This window comes from Pygocentrus nattereri, chromosome 14 (assembly GCF_015220715.1).
Source record: "Pygocentrus nattereri isolate fPygNat1 chromosome 14, fPygNat1.pri, whole genome shotgun sequence".
In the NCBI taxonomy this organism is placed as follows: domain Eukaryota; kingdom Metazoa; phylum Chordata; class Actinopteri; order Characiformes; family Serrasalmidae; genus Pygocentrus; species Pygocentrus nattereri.
The window spans coordinates 3,793,377-3,812,500 of record NC_051224.1 but is presented as its reverse complement, the minus strand read 5'-3'; the positions used below and the strand labels follow the sequence as shown (position 1 = coordinate 3,812,500).

At 41.1% G+C, this 19,124-nt stretch overlaps 1 protein-coding gene across 4 annotated transcripts in view; it reads right to left on the bottom strand.

Moving 5' to 3' along the window:
• Positions 1-19,124, bottom strand: part of LOC108435873 (SEC14-like protein 1) — a 35,593-nt gene that overhangs the window by 730 nt on the left and 15,739 nt on the right. For 2 of the 4 annotated variants that reach the window (XM_017711998.2, XM_017711996.2), the window contains 13 exons: positions 17,999-18,148; positions 15,076-15,207; positions 13,273-13,401; positions 12,561-12,765; positions 12,058-12,167; positions 10,643-10,832; positions 8,135-8,223; positions 7,981-8,051; positions 7,717-7,888; positions 7,100-7,234; positions 5,334-5,468; positions 2,212-2,463; positions 1-24 (listed from right to left, as the gene is read on the bottom strand). The exon at positions 1-24 is cut by the window's left edge and continues 155 nt beyond it. In XM_017711998.2, coding sequence (XP_017567487.1) covers positions 1-24; positions 2,212-2,463; positions 5,334-5,468; positions 7,100-7,234; positions 7,717-7,888; positions 7,981-8,051; positions 8,135-8,223; positions 10,643-10,832; positions 12,058-12,167; positions 12,561-12,765; positions 13,273-13,401; positions 15,076-15,207; positions 17,999-18,148 — 1,794 coding nt within the window. Of the gene's footprint in view, positions 25-2,211; positions 2,464-5,333; positions 5,469-7,099; positions 7,235-7,716; positions 7,889-7,980; positions 8,052-8,134; positions 8,224-10,642; positions 10,833-12,057; positions 12,168-12,560; positions 12,766-13,272; positions 13,402-15,075; positions 15,208-15,298; positions 15,355-17,998; positions 18,149-19,124 lie in introns of those variants that run through there. The other 2 variants (XM_017711999.2, XM_037544979.1) reach the window with 2 other exon arrangements.

Sequence of the window (19,124 nt, the reverse complement as noted above, 5' to 3'; positions counted from 1 at the left end):
AGGCCAGCGTGTCACATGAGAGCCCTGCAGGGAGCGAGACGGGGATGATGAGAAGGGAGTTAGTCGAGAAGGAAGACAAAGTGTTGCTATTTATCAACATACAGACCAAATGTAATCAACCAGCCAAAACAGATTCAGGCCCAGTCCCATTTCACCCCTTGGCCCTACCACTGAGCCCTTAGCCCTCTGCTTTGTGCGTTCGCTTATAGGGTTAGGGTGTGCCAAGTTTTGTTGAGATAGAGGGGTAGGGCGAGGTGTTGGGACCACATGGCCGTCCGAACAGAGAGGCTCACTCCAAATGGAGTGTTATGAGAAAAAAATGAAAAACCAGCAAGAACCAAAGAACCTAACTCCAAACTACAGACAACCTGATTTACTTCATCATATTTATTCGTAACTTTTATTTTTGTGTTAGTTCTCCTTGGTTCTTTATCTCTTTTTATTTATTTATTTATTTATTTATTTGTTTGTTTGTTTGTTTGTTTATTTATTTATTTATGTCCTCTCATTTTATTTTTAAGTTTTTTTTTTATCATTACTTTTTTTTTTAATTTGTGATATTGTACTATTACCTTACTAATTTCTCATCTATTTTTTATATTTCATATAATTTCTTACCATTTAAATCTCAAGTTCTATTTTTATCTACTTTTATCTTTTATTCACTGTTATTTTAAATTTCCTTTTAATTTAAAATGATTAAATGTAGTTATTATTTTCTTTGTCGTGTCAATCCCTGTTTTTGTAAATGCTCGGCTACATTGAAAATGAGGGTTCCCCTCAATGTACTTCTGAGTCAAAATAAAGGTTGATTGATTGATTGAACTCCGTGAGAAATGATGATAACCACTGTATTATCTTAGTTTAATGTCGTTTCAATGTACAGGGTGAGTCAAAAGTCACAGGACACGTTTTATTTTATTGTATTTTTTTTATTTTATTATCTTTTATCTCTGGGGTCATCTCAAACAATCTGTGTATGCTGAGAAAATCCACAGCAGACACCACCTTCAGCACCGCATCGTGGAGGCTTGGGACAGCATAAACAATAAAGTAAGATAAAACGGTGTCCTGTGACTTTTGTGCCTTCTGCCCAATGACCGCTGGGATGGGCTCCAGCACCCCCCCCCCCCCCCCCCCCCCGGGCCCCCGAGGGAGCAGCGGCTTAGAAAATGTGTGTGTGTGTGTGTGTGTGTTATGGCCGTTTTCTTCATAACAAGCACAAAAAATAATATGCTAACAGCACGCTGATGTCTCGGTAGCTTGCTAGCTAACTTTCCCGTTCCACCTTAAATAGTCCAGCAGTTCTGAGGCCTGAAGTGCCAGAATGTAACCGCTGCAGCATTTAAGGTGGAACGGGAAAATTCAAACAAGATGCTGCTGAATATCTGACTTCACTGAAGAATCAGGGGTGAGTGAAAACAGATAATTGCCCCTCTTTGAAGGCATGTGATGCCCTAAATGTAACTAAATGAACTTTTCCCTTCTGTCACTGAAGACGGGCCGCTGGCAGCCTGATAATGAAGCAATGTTTTGTTTGTATTTTTATTTGATGGTCCCATTTCGTAGGGCAAGATTTCAACCACTACCCCTTGTAACTCAGTTCTAAGGGGTTGGGGTGACACTCAAAAACAAGGGGTAGGGGTAAAAAGAAGAAATGGGACTGGGCCTTAGTGTCTAAAGTTTGCTTCTTTTGAGCTACGAAGGTTAATATATCTAATAAATTATACAAATTCAGGCTTTCAGATGGCGGCTGTTACTGTTTTTATCTATGCAACACACTTTTGTTCATACCTCTAAAAGCTACCTCACACAATGTTATTGCACTAAATGGTGACAGACACTCTGTATGATGCCTATTACATTGTTTTATGATTAGGGCTTTGGCCTAGAATGTAGTTTTTTAAACACATTCTTGACAGAAAGGTAAATTATATAGGAAAATGTTCAGATTTACAATCATTTTACCATCATCAACATTACATATAATATACATTTACATAAAATGTTTATATTTGTGTTGTAGACATTGTACAGAAACCTTATGTCCTGGTTTCTCTATAGTAATCCATTTCATATCCACCCTGAATGACTTGGTTAACATCTTCATCCAATTTTGCAGAAAAATCACTGGAATTCTCCTTTGACCGATCACAGGCTACATTAGCAGTGCTTGACGACATTCTGAACACATATGCATGCCACACACACCTGTATGCTCTCCCCTTCTCTGCAGGTGAGGGCCGACTCCACCATGCTGTAATCCTGCCCCAGCATCCATGACCTGTCAATCACCTGCATGTTGTTACCGCTGGGTCCAGCCAGGCCATGACTACCCAGGGTCTCTCTCTTCAGAGGCTGTGGAGCTCTTTTAGAGTGGTAGATATTGAAGATGATGTCACCTTTACACACATCAAAGTCCCATGTGATGACAGAGGAAACCTCTGTGATCTCAATCAGCAGCTGCAAACAGAAAAGGGCATAGATTTTTAAAAATAAATAAATAAATAAATAAATCTGCTTGTTCCAAACTCAGTTCAGTTCAGTTCAATCCAATCAGATTCAATTCAGTTCCGTAGAACCTGAATTATCCCCATAGGGCAACTGGTGGCAAGCAGGCCCCAGAGGTGGACAAAGTCCACAAATCATGTACTTGAGTTAAAGTCGAGACCCCCAAGGTAAAATATCACTCCAGTAAAAGTAGAAGTTCCTCCCTTTAGACCTCCACTTGAGTAAAAGTACTAAAGTATTTCCCCTCAAATGTACTTAAGTATAAAGTAAAAGTACTAAAAGAGTAATTCTGGCTCTGATGTCCTGTTATCATTTTTATAACCAGACTGGCTTCATGAACTCATTTCAGGTGAAAGTCCTCCAGCGTCTCTCTTGGTAAACCAGTCTTTTAATAGAACGTCATTAATTAGCGACGCTGACATCTATTAAAATGATCAGAAGCACAAAACACTGAAGGTAAACAGTTTCCATCAGGGAGAACCGAGTGGCTCTGAAATCACTTTTTACACACAAGCAAAGTTTCAGTTTCAGATTTATTTACAACTTAGTTCCAAGTTTAAGTTGAATAAAAACTGGCTTTAAACTCAGGATCACAGATGAGCTCCTTTACTATGTTGATCTATAGGCGTCTGTTCATAAACATAAACCAGCCCAAACTCATTTACTATAAAATGAAATGGTGTTTGTAGAAATTCAGAAAAAAGCCGCGTCAGTCTCGACTGCATATGTGGACATATTTCTATATTGAGCTCTATTTACACAAAGTTAGGTTAGTTCATCATTTATGTTGAACAGACTCTCCCAAAGTTTTACGCTGCTGCGCTGACGTTGAACCGCGTGCTGCACTGGGTCGGTATGACCAACAGGTCAAAACCAGCTCTAAACAAAGTGACCGCTGGGCCCTGATTGGTGCTCTGGCTTTGCGCTTCTTTCGTTTTGACATGTTACGTTTTTATACACACAGAAACCAAGAGGAACGACAGATTTCTCAAAATGTAGGAGGAAAAAGTCGGATATTAGACTCTGAAATGTAGTGGAGTGAAAGGAAAAAGACGCCCAGAACGGAGAAACTTCAGTACAGATACACCAAAAATACTTAAGTACAGAAACTAATTACATTTACTTAGTTACTGTCCACCACTGGCAGGCCCAAAACACACACAGTAATAAAACAGAAAGACACGTAAAAACACAGAACAATGAGACATAATATTCAGTCCATTAATTCGGTTTTCCTGATGTAGGCGATGCTCTTACAGGACCAGTTTTCTTTAAAAGGGAAATTGCAATTGCCATACAAATACCTCCTGCGCACTGTTGTACTATGTTCAGTAAAAATGTATTAATGCTTTGCTTTTAATTTTTACTGCATTACTTCCAATCATCAGCAGATGGCACTAGTCTCCAGAACATTTTGTGGCAAAAGAGCCCCAGAGCTCCAGCCACGGATATTCAGTTCCATGCCTGGAGGTCTGGTGCTCAAACACGCATAGAAAAACTAGCAGTTAATATAAAAGTTGAACCAAGGAAAAGTTTCAAGGAATCACCCAGTCATGCTGAACTAAAATAAATCTTAGTCCTAGAGTCTAAGAATAGGCTACTTGTGCTACGACTTCAGCTGAAGAGTTATCTATAAAGTCAAGCATATGAGTCCGTGAACTGTGTGGACTGGACACAGGGTTCTGTGCCGCAGTTGGGTTGAACGGCACGTTTCGATGCCTCTCAGTAAATTTTAGGATTGACACGAGGCTCAAGTTGGCTTCCTACTCACCAGCTGGTGTTGCAGTTCCAGTGCCCTGCCAAACCATGTAACCACCTTAAAAGTCATCCGATTCATCTCGATTACAAACTTACTTTGATGTTTTGTGCTGTGTCATATCTTATATTAAAAAGACTGACTCACACATTGAATTCATTTTTCTACACAATGCTGTTTGCATTATGCGAGCCTTGTGCTGTGGATGCTTCACGTTTACACAGTCCTTACAAGGACACAGCTGGCTTACCAAAAAAAAAAAAAAATCAGTTTAGCTTGTTCCAGACTCGGTTCAGTTCAGCTCAATCCAATCAGATTCAATTCAGCTCCATAGAACCTGAATTATCCCCCAAGGGCAACTGGTGGCAAGTAGGCCCACAACAATAAAACAAATAAAACAGAAAGACACATAAAAACACAGAACAATGAGGCATAATATTCAGTCCATTAGTTCAGGCCTCGACCTGTAAATCATTAAAAAGTTCACCTTTTCAAGATAAAATAATTGCAGTACCATTGACTAGACTGAAGGAAAGCTGTGGAAATGAAGACCTCTGAGCATTCAGAGGCAATCAGAGATAAAGTAATGTCCATTCACAAGATCCAAGTCTTTGGAAATCCCAGTGAGTACTGCGGAACAAAGCCTCCCTCAAAGCTCAGCATCATAGCAATAAGGAGGCTTGTGAGTTACAGAGCTAAATGGATCATTGGCAACAATCATCCACAAACACCATCCCAACAGTGAAGCATGGGGGTGGCAGCACTCTACTGTGGAGGTGCTTTTCCTCAAGTGGGGACTTGGCGTCTTGTTAAAACTGAAGGTGGAACAGACAGCGTAAAATTCAGGGATATGCTGCAAGACAGCAGTGTCTTTCGATGGAAAAGTAGGTAAACATGTTAAAATAAGCCAGTCTACACCAGACACATAATAATGTAGGACTTTGTCTGCATTCGCATTTATAAACGCCGCCGCTGCTGTCACGTTTTCCCTCTTATGAAAATCTCTGCTATATACAGGAGTGTGAAAAGGCTCTATTGTGGAGAAAGCCCAGCAGCAGAAAGCTACCTCATGCGGAGCTCCTTTGAAGACACTGGCAGTTTTGTAGATGGTTTCAGTCCAAAGTTTGACCTCCTCGTTCTCCAGCTCCTCAGCTGTGTGGTATAAAGACTTGGGGACCAGCCCGCCTTCTGGGACATCACACTGTACAGTGAAGAGAGACACAGGAACCAGCAGGGATTGGATCAGCTCTCTTTAATTGGAGATTACTTTTCTTTTTACTCGTATAATTAAAGATTTATGGCTTATGACACGATTCATTTTTACGTGACTTCTCTATCATTTGAAATTTTAAAAGGATGTTTTTTTAAACCTATTCCCTTAAGACTGACATATGTAAATGACCTCTGTTCTGTTTGGCTTCCCAGTGTGGCGTTTCATTAAAAAATCAGTCCAGGCTGAAACACTCCTTATAACTTCACTGTGACTGGGCTGGGCACAACTGTTGTAGGCTGACTTATCAGATGTACGTAAATGTTTTGTTTTTTGTGACACAAACACAGCCCATTGGACAGTGTTTGTCCTGTTCCAACACCCCTGTTGCAACTAATTCTCTAATTAGTAGCTTGGAAAAGATTAAAATATGTCGGATCGGGCCTCCAAGACCAGAGTTGGGAACCACTTCTGTAGACATACAGCATTAATATAGATAGTAATAACCTACATATCTTGTATATAATTTTCTATATAGTCATATAGATAATAGATAATGATTTTCTGGATGTTAGTGTGTGTGTGTGTGTGTGTGTGTGTGTGTGTGTGTGTGTGTTTACCCATCTCCAAGCCTCTCCTCGAGGAAGCCCAGTATTATATGTAGTTAAAAAGCAGCTCCTGGTTTGACCAATCAGTGCTCAGTAAATTGAGCTCATGATGTAATTGATGATATTAACGAGTCTCTGTGGCGGCTGTGAAGGTGTCCAGGAAAAATATGGACTCAATTTAATTTAACTTAATTTTTATTGTTTTGATGGTTATTTGAATTATGAATACGACTTTATTCTAATGTATATTGTGATAAACACTGCTGAGGTCAATTGTTTAAAAATTTGCTTAGATGCCTAAAACTTTCACACAGTACTGTGTATATATATATAGGCAGGATACACCCTGGACAGGTCGCCAGTCCATCGCAGGGCAGACAGACAGACACAGACAGTCACTCACACCCAGGGGCAGTTTAGCACGTCCAACTGGCCTGACTGCATGTCTTTGGACTGTGGGAGGAAACCGGAGAACCCGGAGGAACCCCACACAGATTGTTTTGGACATTTTTGATTTTTTTTAAGGTGATACTGAGAGATTTAGACAGTCCATGTTTCGCTGAGTCCATGGGCAAGGCCTTATTTTAGGCACATCCCTGCATTTAAGAAGTGAGACTGCATGCCTGTCCCTGAGGGCCTCATTGTGAGCAGTTATATCCCATTGTTTTCAAGTCAATGTGCCCAAAAGCCTGAAAATCAGTTTGAAACACATCTTTTCTGTATTTAAGTAAACACTTTTGTGTTTTAATGAAATGTATGATTTTCTGCGTGTACAACTGGCTAGCGTGTTATAGTGATATATCTGTTTTGGTAGTGATACAATGGAATGTTCAATCATTTCTTTCAATTAGAAAACAAACTATAGGGTCATTCAGAGAAAAGGGATTGCAGTCTAAAATCCAACTCTGAAATGTTTTCAACTCTGAACTTCGCATGAAGTGTTCTTGCATCTCTCACCCTATCAAGTTTGACTCCACTTAAGCCGAATGCCTGACCACTGCACGAGGTTCTCACCTGACAGTCTCCTCCAAGGAAATCAGGGATGAAGTCTCTGCTGATGTAATCCACCAAGCCGCCTGAGCCCTGATAATCATTGCCAGCGTAGATGAGGAACTTCTTACGAGTATTCTCATCAATGAACGGGCTGATCTAGGTGCGTAAAAGGCAAAAGGTCAATAATGCCAAAGGCCATTTGCATCGGCACTGCAGTTAAACAAGTACAGCACAAACACGGCATTTACAGAGGCTTGCTAATTAGCAGCGCTAGACAGAGTAATAACATCGTCCAACCATGGACTAACATATGGCATTTAAACGCAGATGGTTCGATGTCTGTTGACATTTAGAGCCAGTCAATAAAGAGCAGATAGGTGAGTGTCTGGATATATGTAAGCAAATACGACCCTTTCAGACAGGACAAGGCAGTGTGTGTGAAAATCTGTGTGACACCTGTGTAAGTGTGCTCGGATGGTCTCTAACAAGTAGGTGTGAATGTAACATAAGCTGCCAATAGCTATTTTAACTGGCATTGTAGGTCAAAACTAATAACTAAATTGCCCCATAATGAATACAACCTTCTTGACATCATTACTCAGGTATACCCAGTAGTAGGCTACACCACCGGTTCCTACCAGTGTCCAGAGCACAGGGAAGACTCTGGGAGCCCTCACAATAAGCAGCCGCCCTAGTGTCTCAGGATAGTTTGCTTCCACCACCTCAATGATCCTCAGCAGGGCTTTAATCCCTGGCCTCCACAGGTGCCTCATGTTCAACCCTTCCAGGTCCACCAGGCATGTCCAGCAGCTAGCCATTTTAACACAGATTACACACAAAAGCATAAGTATAGCGTACTTCACTGCACAGACACTAGCAGCTGTACTGATTCTGTTTACTACCTGATGGGTCTACCAAAGATATTTGTGTTCTCTTCACAGCGGCTGAGACCTTCCTCATTGATGGACAGCACCTGATTAAGGAACGAGGAAGAGAAAGATCAGAAAGCGTTCGTATGTTATCACTGCATAGTCAGTCAGGGGATATGCTGCTCACATGTCTAAGAAGACTCTCTTCTCCCAGTGCGCGCACAAGTCCTTTGGTGTCCATTTGTCCCAGTCGTAAGATGTAGAGGGGGCGGCCCTCTATGTGAAACACACACAAGAACATACACATTTGCCTCCTGGCTCTGACTGCAGAATATTAAGTTATTAAGTGATACTTTTTTGATCCCACAAATGGGGAAATTCCACCTCCGCATTTAACCCATCCGTGAAGTGAAACACCACATACACACTAGTGAACACACACACTAGGGGGCAGTGAGCACACTTGCCCAGAGCGGTGGGCAGCCCTATCCACGGCGCCCGGGAAGCAGTTGGGGGTTAGGTGTCTTGCTCAAGGACACCTCAGTCATGGACTGTCGGCCCTGGGGATCAAACCAGCAACCTTCCGGTCACAGGGCCAGATCCCTAACCTCCAGCCCACGACTGCCCCCAAAATATAGAGTCAGCTTTCATTCTAAGGTGACTGTAGTCCATAATGAGCCCGTCACTGCAGGCGTACGATTCTAATTACTAATGAATGAATTATAAAAATAATAATAACAAATTCGTTCATATAGCACATTTAATTTTTAGTCACAATATCTCAAAGAGCTTCACACAGAAACATCCCAGTGTGTTTTAGATACTTCGCATATCATCCTTTTTATTTTTTATATAATTATTGTCATTTTCCCACTTTATGATTGATTCATTTATACTTATGATGTGTAACGTCCAGATGTTTTGAATCTGGATTTAGAAACAAGCACCGCACTCGCATTTCTGATATTCAATGGAATGCTATTCCAGAGTTTAGAAGGTAAGAAAATGATCTACCAACAGCTGAGCTGTAAGTGGTGGCACGAGGGCGCAGTAAGCTTGCCTGAGGCCAAGCAAAATAGTCTGGATGGGATTTCAAGAGATCTGTGAGGCATGTTGTAACTATGCTATTAAAAGTATTAAAAGTCAAGCACAACTATGAAGACAAGTAGTAAGAGGACCTTAATGACACAATAACACAGGTAGACATACGCTGAAAACTGTCAAATAAAGTGCATTAATTGTGCTAGACTATTACCAGTGCATATATTACCAAGTACATACTACGAAACTAGTACAAAGTGACAAAGTGGACTGTGAGCCTGTGTTGGACAGAGATGTCTCAGAATTCCTCTTAAAAATAAAATGTGTGGTAATCATCGCCTAAAATACACCGCACAGTAGGTCAGTGAGTGAGCATGTCTATGGAGTTATCACATTACTGCTCACTTGCCGTTACATGAGGTGTGCTCTCTGTTTCCGGCTCAGGTCAGTGGGAGCAGGAAATTGTCCAAAATCTCTTGGTGCTGAAGCTTTAAGAGTTCCTTTCAATGGAACTAAGGGGCCGAGCCCAACTCCTGAAAACAACCCCACACCATGATCCCCCCTCCACCAAACTTTACACTTGGCACAATGCAGTCAGACAAGTACCGTCTCCTGGCAACCGCCAAACCCAGACTCGTCCATCAGATTGCCAGACGGAGAAGCGTGATTGGTCACTCCAGGGACACGTCTGCACTGCTCTAGAGTCCAGTGGCGGCGCTTTACACCACTGCATTCCACGCTTTGCTTTGCGCTTGGTGATGTAAGGCTTAGATGCAGCTGCTCGGCCATGGAAACCCATTCCATGAAGCTCTCTACGCTGTTCTTGAGCTGATCTGAAGGCCACATGAAGTTTGGAGGTCTGTAGTGATTGACTCTGCAGAAAGTCAGTGACCTCTGCACACTACGCCCCTCAGCATCCGCTGACCCCGCTCTGTCATTTTACGTGGCCGACCACTTTGTGGCTGAGTTGCTGTCGTTCCCAATCACTTCCACTTTGTTATAATCCCACTGACAGTTGACTGTGGAATATTTAGTAGGGAGGAAATTTCACGACTGGACTTTTGGATGGGTGAGTGAATACTTTTGGAAGTATAGTGTATATTCTGCTATATAAAATCATAGCTTTTATGACACACAAACAGTTTTAAGAGAATAGTTTAGAGGGGAAAAAATCAAATTTTCACAATATTTCCCCTTATTACCCCAAATGTAATCATCAATTAAGACGTTCGGTTCCTCAAGTTTGCTTCTTTGGTTTTGGGCTAGAGGCTAATGTTGATAAGTGACAGAAGCTTAAACCCCCACCAATTACTACTGAGCAATGGACAAAACTGGATAAAGTACATTGCATAAAAAATATTTGTCCATTGTTACAGATAACAGTTTCCCCTAGAATGAAAGAAGCCATATAAGCAAGTCTATTTAGATTACCAAGTCAAATGCAGATTGCAGTGTAGATAAGCTTTCCTTCCTTACGTAGCCTCTTAGCTCCAGTGCAAAATTGAAGAAGCAGACTTTGGATACCAAACATGTCTCAGCTTAATCGCTACATTTGGAAAAGCAGAAAAATTGTGTACATAAGATTTTTTGCTAAACTACTCCTTTAACCACAGTTAAACAGCCCGGAGTTGGATGCTATATAAAGCTACAATGCCTTTGTCGTGATGGTGCCATCCTCCCGTGTAGTAGTCGTGCAGCAGCTGTGGACATTGCCACGTGTCCAAAAGGAAGTCCACCTGGTGCTGTTTCCTCCAGGTCAGCGTCTGGCACAGCGCCTCCCGAGCCTTCTCCAGGATGAAGTCCCGTGAGCGCAGGAAGCGCAGCACATGCTGGTCTTTGGGGAGCTGGAGGACATGAACATGACAAAGGAAAACTAAGATTGTGTATCTATTAGAGCTTTAATCAGGCCTGACATTTGGAAGCAAAGAGCCTGAGAGTGTTCTGCCCAAATCCATGAGGTTTTGAGTTTTCCACAAACATGGCCTGACAAAATTTCATCCGACCCCAACTTAGTACCAACTGCAGACCAACTAAAGCTCCACATGTCTACCAGTGGGGTAACGTAGTGATGCATCGTGCTGCACTGATCTAAAGGTGGTGACTCATATACATTGACTTTGGAATTTTTTGGAATAGTTGACTAATCTATAATCAGTTTTAACAACATTCAAGAACTGTGCTGGTTTTGGCTCAAGTAAAATTCACGCTATCTAAAATGCAAAAGTGAAAAAGCCTATTTTCTCATCTATAGTGAACTGCTACCAACACTGTTCATAAATTCTGCATATTTTAAATTATAGTAAAATCTGCACCTTCCCTGTTGAAAGTAAAACAGGGCCAAAGTTGATTCAGGGTTTTAAATTGATGCAAAATATTGCTTTTCTTCATGTGATCTCAAATGTTTCTTTGCTTCATGTCATTTACCGTGTTGATTTGAGATGAAAAACCAGGTCACACTGATTGCTACCACATGAAGTCATTTTTCCGGCTTGACTGACAAACTGTTTCTTTGAGGGTGAAGAATCGAAATGAAATTGAATCAGGATCAGAGATTTACCCGCCTTGTTACTAACCACGGTTTGCTTGTTGTAACATAAGTGGGGTTTCCATTCAAACATCAGCAGTCTTCCCATTAACTGCCGTTTTACACGAAGATGTGACACGCTTGTGCCGCACACTGTGTGTGGTGTATTCAGCTGAGGGATTTGAACCTTTATTATCTCTCTGTAGAGCAGTTTTGACAGCCCTCTGTCAGCTGTATGTGACAAACAGGTCAGAGTCATGGAGTGAAAAGTGGCCCACTTAATGAGGGCTGAAGCTGCTGTTCCACTTTGTTGTCACCAGTTATAAAAACCTCTCTTGGAATATTTAGGCACTTATTTTGAATTTCCATCTGATATTTTGATGCACATTTTGAAAATTTGCATTAAAAATATGGACGGAAAACCTTCAAGTTATCAGCTTTTCGGAATTAAATTCCACCTTAACAGGCCAGATGGTAGATGGCTGTGAGAAAGCTGACCAAACGAGACATAAATAGTCGAATCTTATCTATCTTAGCCTCGGTACCTTGCCCTTGTGCGTTTCCTGCAGCCACTGTCGCAGGCGGATGAGGCAGCTCTCCTGCAGAGGGCTCAGCTCTCCCAGACAGTGTCTGATGTAGTCTGCATCTAGCTTATCTGGAACAGACGTACCATAACATTAACAAATCACGCATAAAATACATCTATAATACATCTAATCACTTTATTTTGCACTCTTTTCCATTTAAGTTAAGACACACTGCTTACATACTCTCCCTCATCAAATGCTTGGGGACACATTCTCAAAATGTGATAACTGAGCAGGTTTGATTTGTCGATCTACCAAAAATTCACTAGAAAGCTGTTTATTAAAGAGAAACTGTGGGTTGCTATTAAAGAGATGCTGTGAATTGTAGAACATGCCCAAAGTATTAATACGTAACTAAATTTTTGGGTGAAGTGAAAAAGTGAAAGGCCCACTTTGTAAATTTTCTAAACTTTTGACCGACAGTGTCAAGCTGTACAGCAATGAAGATATCTGGAACATACTCCAGGTCACTTCACCTTCAGGAGACCTAGATAAGACCTCTGCAGGGCCCTTGGGGGCTCTGCGGTGCTCCTCTCTGCTGGTGGATGTTGGGATGGCTTTGGCTGAGCTAACTATAGCGCTAGTGGAAGGAGTGCTCCAGCGGGGTATGAAGGTTACACCCTCTGCCTCCAGCTCCCTGAGATAATATTCAATTATCTCCTTCCCCTGTAGAGAGAAATATGAGAGATAATAGGAACCTCCTTAATGAAATTACAAAAATTGGAATCACTTGCCAAATGTATACTTACATAATAATCGCTATATATAAGTCAAATTGCACCATTTTTCAAATCTGAGACATTTCAGATATTCCTTTTATTATTATTATTATTAAGAGTGCTACATCGCTTTATCTATGAAATCATAAAGAGCCCTGTTCATTCAACATTGCTTAATTTCACTGAATTTAATTTTCAACATCTACAAGGTTGCAGAGTAATAGAGCAATGCTGCAGTTATCTGCATAAAAACTGTTATTATATTACTGAAAATACAGATTCCAAGCGTCTGTATTGCTCTCAAACAGTGATGTCTATACCTTAGCACAAAATCTAGTTCACATAGTTCACACCATGCACCGTGAAGGCTTCTATTGATTAATGTACCAATCACCAGTACAGTGAGTGGATCTAGAAGTGACGTGATGTAGGGATCTCAATAAGTGCAAGCTACTTTTTTAATGCTGGCAGCATACTGCCTCATGGCAATCTTCTCTGCTGTGCTCTCAAAGCCGAAGAAGGACTTCATATCCATGCTGGCTGATTGCTCAAAACACGTCCAGTCCTCATTTTCCGGGTGCACCTGTGGAGGAGATTATGGACGAGGACAGGGAAATATAAATGTAAACAAAGCTTATTTAACCTTGTGTGAAGTGGTTTAAGATCAATTCTCTCACAGGATTAGCAGTTTAGCTCTAACATGGAAATCTACCACATGATAATAGATTCGATCAAGCAAGGGTGTTATATTTGGATTGGAGAAGGTATCTGTCCAGAAGGGCTGCTGACCATCAGTCTTGGGGAAACTGACCTAAATAATGTCATTATACACTGCATTGACAGGGCATTTTATCAGATACACCACAAAAGTGCACAGTATGTAAATACAGTTACTGATTTGATATAAATGCGGATGCTGCAGATGCTCAGCGGATGCTGAGGGGCATAGTGCGCAGAGGTCGCCAACTTTCTACAGAGTCAATCAGTACAGACCTCCAAACTTCATGTGGCCTTCAGATCAGCTCAAGAACAGCGTAGAGAGCTTCATGGAATGGGTTTCCATGGCCGAGCAGCTGCATCTAAGCCTTACATCACCAAGCGCAATGCAAAGCGTGGAATGCAGTGGTGTAAAGTGCCGTCACTGGACTCTAGAGCAGTGGAGACGTGTCCTTGGAGTGACCAATCATGCTTCTCCATCTGCTGATCCGATGGACAAGTCTGGGTTTGGCGGTTGCCAGGAGATGGTACTTGTCTGACTGCATTGTGCCGAGTGTAAAGTTTGGTGGAGGGGGGATCATGGTGTGGGTTGTTTTTCAGGAGTTGGGCTCGGCCCCTTAGTTCCAGTGAAAGGAACTCTTAAAGCTTCAGCACCAAGAGATTTTGGACAATTTCACGCTCCCAACTTTGTGGGAACAGTTTGGGGACGGCCCCTTCCTGTTCCAACATGACCTGCGCACCAGTGCGCAAAGCAGGTCCATAAAGACACGGATGAGCCAGTTTGGTGTGGAAGAACTTGACTGGCCTGCACAGAGTCCTAACCTCAACCCGATAGAACACCTTTGGGATGAATTAGTGTGGAGCCTTCTCACCCATCATCAGTGTCTGACCTCACAAATGTGCTTCTGAAAGAACGGTCAAAAATTCCAATAGACACACTCTTAACCCTTGTGGAAAGCCTTCCCAGAAGAGGTGAAGCTGTTATAGCTGCAAAGGGTGGGCCGACATCATATTAATACTGCGACTACATCATATAGTTACTGCTACTGCTTTCCTCATATGCAGGGCATTAACAGGCGACATCGATTACTATAGGAGGGTTTGAAAACATCACTTTTAGGGATGCTGCCTTTTAAGGATGTACTAGGTATTGTAGTAAGATAAATTAGCAAATTTTCTAAATGAGCAGACCGTTGTTCATTGGCTATAGATGTAGGCCTGCTGCTGATTGTCTCCTGAAAGTGTGGCTCCGTTGGTGAGAGACAACAGAAATTCTCACCCCATATTTTCCTTATTTATTTATTTAGTGTGTGGCACATGGAAATACAGCACATGCAGTGCCTGTACAACTACAAAGGGCATAGGGTAGGCACTCAGTCCATATCATACTTTTCTTTAAATATGATAGCGAAAGATATCAACACATCATTACTGAAATCACATCTCTTGTTTTGAGGTATAACAAACAACAAAATAAGCTGCTTGGGGCTCCCCAAAGGTCTGCATTAGGAACATCTGTAAATAAGTGTGCATTCCTGACCGTGTAGCTGCAGTGCTCACTGACGACCACTCTGCTGGAAAAGGACTCGTTGTAGGCTTCAATATGCAGTGTTCTCTGTCTCCAGTCCAGGGTGTTCTTCTGCACAAAGTACAGATATTCCACCCCTGCTATCTGTAGGTATAGACAAAGGCCACAGCTGGTCATCATATACCAGTGGTGGGCAGTAACTGAGTAACTGAGTAAATGAAATTAGTTTCTGTACTTTAGTATTTTTGGTGTATCTGTACTGAAGTTTCTCCATTTCTGGGCGACTTTTTCCTTTCACTCCACTACATTTCAGAGTCTAATATCCGACTTTTTCCTCCTACATTTTGAGAAATCTGTCGATCCTTTTGGTTTCTGTGTGTATAAAAACGTAACATGTCAAAACGAAAGAAGCGCAAAGCCAGAGCACCAATCAGGGCCCAGCGGTCACTTTGTTTAGAGCTGGTTTTGACCTGTTGGTCATACCGACCCAGTGCAGCACGCGGTTCAACGTCAGCGCAGCAGCGTAAAACTTTGGGAGAGTCTGTTCAACATAAATGATGAACTAACCTAACTTTGTGTAAATAGAGCTCAATATAGAAATATGTCCACATATGCAGTCGAGACTGACGCGGCTTTTTTCTGAATTTCTACAAACACCATTTCATTTTATAGTAAATGAGTTTGGGCTGGTTTATGTTTATGAACAGACGCCTACAGATCAACATAGTAAAGGAGCTCATCTGTGATCCTGAGTTTAAAGCCAGTTTTTATTCAACTTAAACTTGGAACTAAGTTGTAAATAAATCTGAAACTGAAACTTTGCTTGTGTGTAAAAAGTGATTTCAGAGCCACTCGGTTCTCCCTGATGGAAACTGTTTACCTTCAGTGTTTTGTGCTTCTGATCATTTTAATAGACGTCAGCGTCACTAATTAATGACGTTCTATTAAAAGACTGGTTTACCAAGAGAGACGCTGGAGGATTTCACCTGAAATGAGTTCATGAAGCCAGTCTGGTTATAAAAATGATAACAGGACATCAGAGCCAGAATTCCTCTTTTAGTACTTTTACTTTATACTTAAGTACATTTGAGGGGAAATACTTTAGTACTTTTACTCAAGTGGAGGTCTGAAGGGAGGAACTTCTGCTTTTACTGGAGGAATATTTTACCTTGGGGGTCTCTACTTTAACTCAAGTACATGGTTTGTGTCCATGTCCAGTCCTTGTGAGATTGAAGATTGAAGTGCTAATCTATCCATCTGATCTGATGAGTTAGCTTAAGGAACAATGCATGATGATGGCAGAATCCTATGAATACCAGCAGATAATGACTTAAAGCGATTATCAGCAATGGACAGATGTTTAAATTTCATTAAAACAGATATGATGATGTATGTGTTGTAATCTGGATGAGCTTAATGTTTATACTAGGCTACTTAGCTAAAATATCGGTTTATTCAGTTTACAGCATTTCTTTTTTTCTTTTCCGCAGAAACAAATGCAATGCTAATTCAGGAACATGCAATCCCAATTTCTACATTTCATAAATGTACAGTATCTATATCAGCAGACACAAAAATATTCAACCCACCACTCCTGTCTTAGTGCATCCCTAGTAACAACTTCGTTAAAAGAAGATATGCGTGAACTCAGTCATTATCGCTTAAAATGATCAATCATATCTTTTAACGTGAATACTGACATGACCACATTTTGGATGAAATTTGAGGAAAATTTGTGAATTTGATTCCTGAAATATCAATTTAAGTCACTTTTGGCTGTGTAGGGGAAGATATTTTAAAAATAACATGCATTACAAATGACTAATTACTTTCTCTGTAATGGGAATACTTCGCTAATTACTACCTGGAAAAAGTTCTCACTATTCATTAGTTCTAGGTTACTTTGTAAAAGCCACACAAATCCAACTTGGAAGTGAAATCTCAGTCTTTTCAGCTCATTATTTAGAAGCAAATGGCCAGTCACACTACTCTTAATTTTCACAGCATATCACAAGCCCTGCTTTTTAACAAGATACACCTAGATATGCTCGATGCCTGGCTAAAAACTAGTCAGCAGAAAGCCCCTTCATAATATACACTCACCGGCCACTTTATTAGGTAAAATAAAAGGTTGGACCCCCTTTTCCCTTCAGAACTGTCTTAATTCTTCATGTCAGACTTTCAACAAGGTGTTGGAAACGTTCCTCAGAGATTCTGGTTGGTTATTTGAGTTCCTGTTGCCTTTCTATCATCTGGAACCAGTCTGCCCATTCTCCTCTGACCTCTCACATCAACAAGGCATTTTCGTCCACACAACTGACCGCTCACTGGATATTTCCTCTTTCTCGGACCGTTCTCTGTAAACCCTAGAGATGGTTGTGTGTGAAAATCCCAGCAGATCAGCAGTTTCTGAAATACTCAGACCAGCCCGTCTGGCACCAACAACCACGCCACGTTCAAAGCCCCTTAAATCCCCTTTCTTCCCCGTTCTGATGCTCGGTCTGCACTTCAGCAAGTTGTCTTGACCACCTCTACAGGCCTAAATGCAGTGAGTTGCGGCCGTGTGATTGGCTGATTGGCCATTTGTGCTAAAAAGCAATTGAACAATTTATTGTACCCAATAAAGTGGCAGTTCTTCCTAAATGAAAACTGGTTTGAGGCTCTTTTCTTCAGCATTTTATTCATCAGTTTTACATTAGTGGGACTAGATGGGTCAACAGACTGTGCGTTACACTGTACTACGATACCCTCTGTTCTCTTGTTACAAGCAAAAAGTAATCACATTACTGTAACGCAGTACTTTGTACTACGGTAGCCCCAACACTTCTCTTCAGTCAGATGTACATGGGGTAACATGTAAGATTAATATCTGCACTTGTGTGTAGTGTTTTGGTTTCCACTCCAGCCTATGGCTGCATTTTTGAAGCAGGATTACCCTTTTCAGTAGTCGAGGGGCGTCCACATCGAGAGTGCATCTGCGCTCGATGACATGAGTCGCTCCGTCCTCACTCTTGCTCTCAAAGATAATGTCACTGTGTACAAAAATGGGGATGAGGGGAGAGGTTGGGAATCTTCTCTGGTAGGCCTGTAGAAATGCGGAAGAGTGCAGAACAATAAGACACAATTAAGGACAGTAAAACAAACATTGCATGTAACCTTCTTCCATATCTTGGTCAATAAATCAGTGCATCATTTGTTCATCACAACACCAGATGAACCAGATGACCTCAATTTTGGATCAGCTGGCAAAAGGAAAAGATCTAACTGACTTTGAAAGAGGGTCCAATCCATTTTAGCTGACAACTAATTCCTATACATATATATTATATATGTCAGAAGAAAACCTCGTATCTCCATTTTTGTCATTTTTCGGTTTTTCACAATTTCAAAGCACCTGTTGCCCTTTACACCGTGTGTTGTTTTTCATGATGAATGGAGCAAAAGAAACGGCCCAAAATGACTTGGAAAGACGTCTGATTCCATTGACACACACACACATACACACACACACACACACACACAATTATATATATATATATATATATATATATATGTATATATATGTATATATATACATAATTTCATTGTCTGTTAAAAACTGTCAGAATGCTGTAAAAATGAATGGTCAATATTCGTTTTTTGAAGGGCTATATGCATGTAAATAAAATACACATACTGTATTTTAACATTGCTGCTGTGAATTGAAATAAATACAGATAAGTTCACAAAATTCTCACTTATTTCACAGACATCTGTGTTTATTCGAATGGTTCTTACTGTTATTAATATGGTTAAATACTGTATGCCAGAGTAACTAGTTGAACCACAGAAACTACTGAGTTACAAGGAAAGGCAGTATTAAATGACCATAATCTTACTGATCTTTACCCTAAAACACCCTATCCTTTTACCCTGCTGCTGGACATTGTACCATTTTTACAGATGTTTCTTTACTGTGTGTGCATCTATTAAAATGCAAGCCTACAGTGTCCAAATTGGCTGGTCAGGCATCTCGCTCCCAGGCTGTCAACAGTTAGTAGCTCCAACTCAAAAAACAAAAC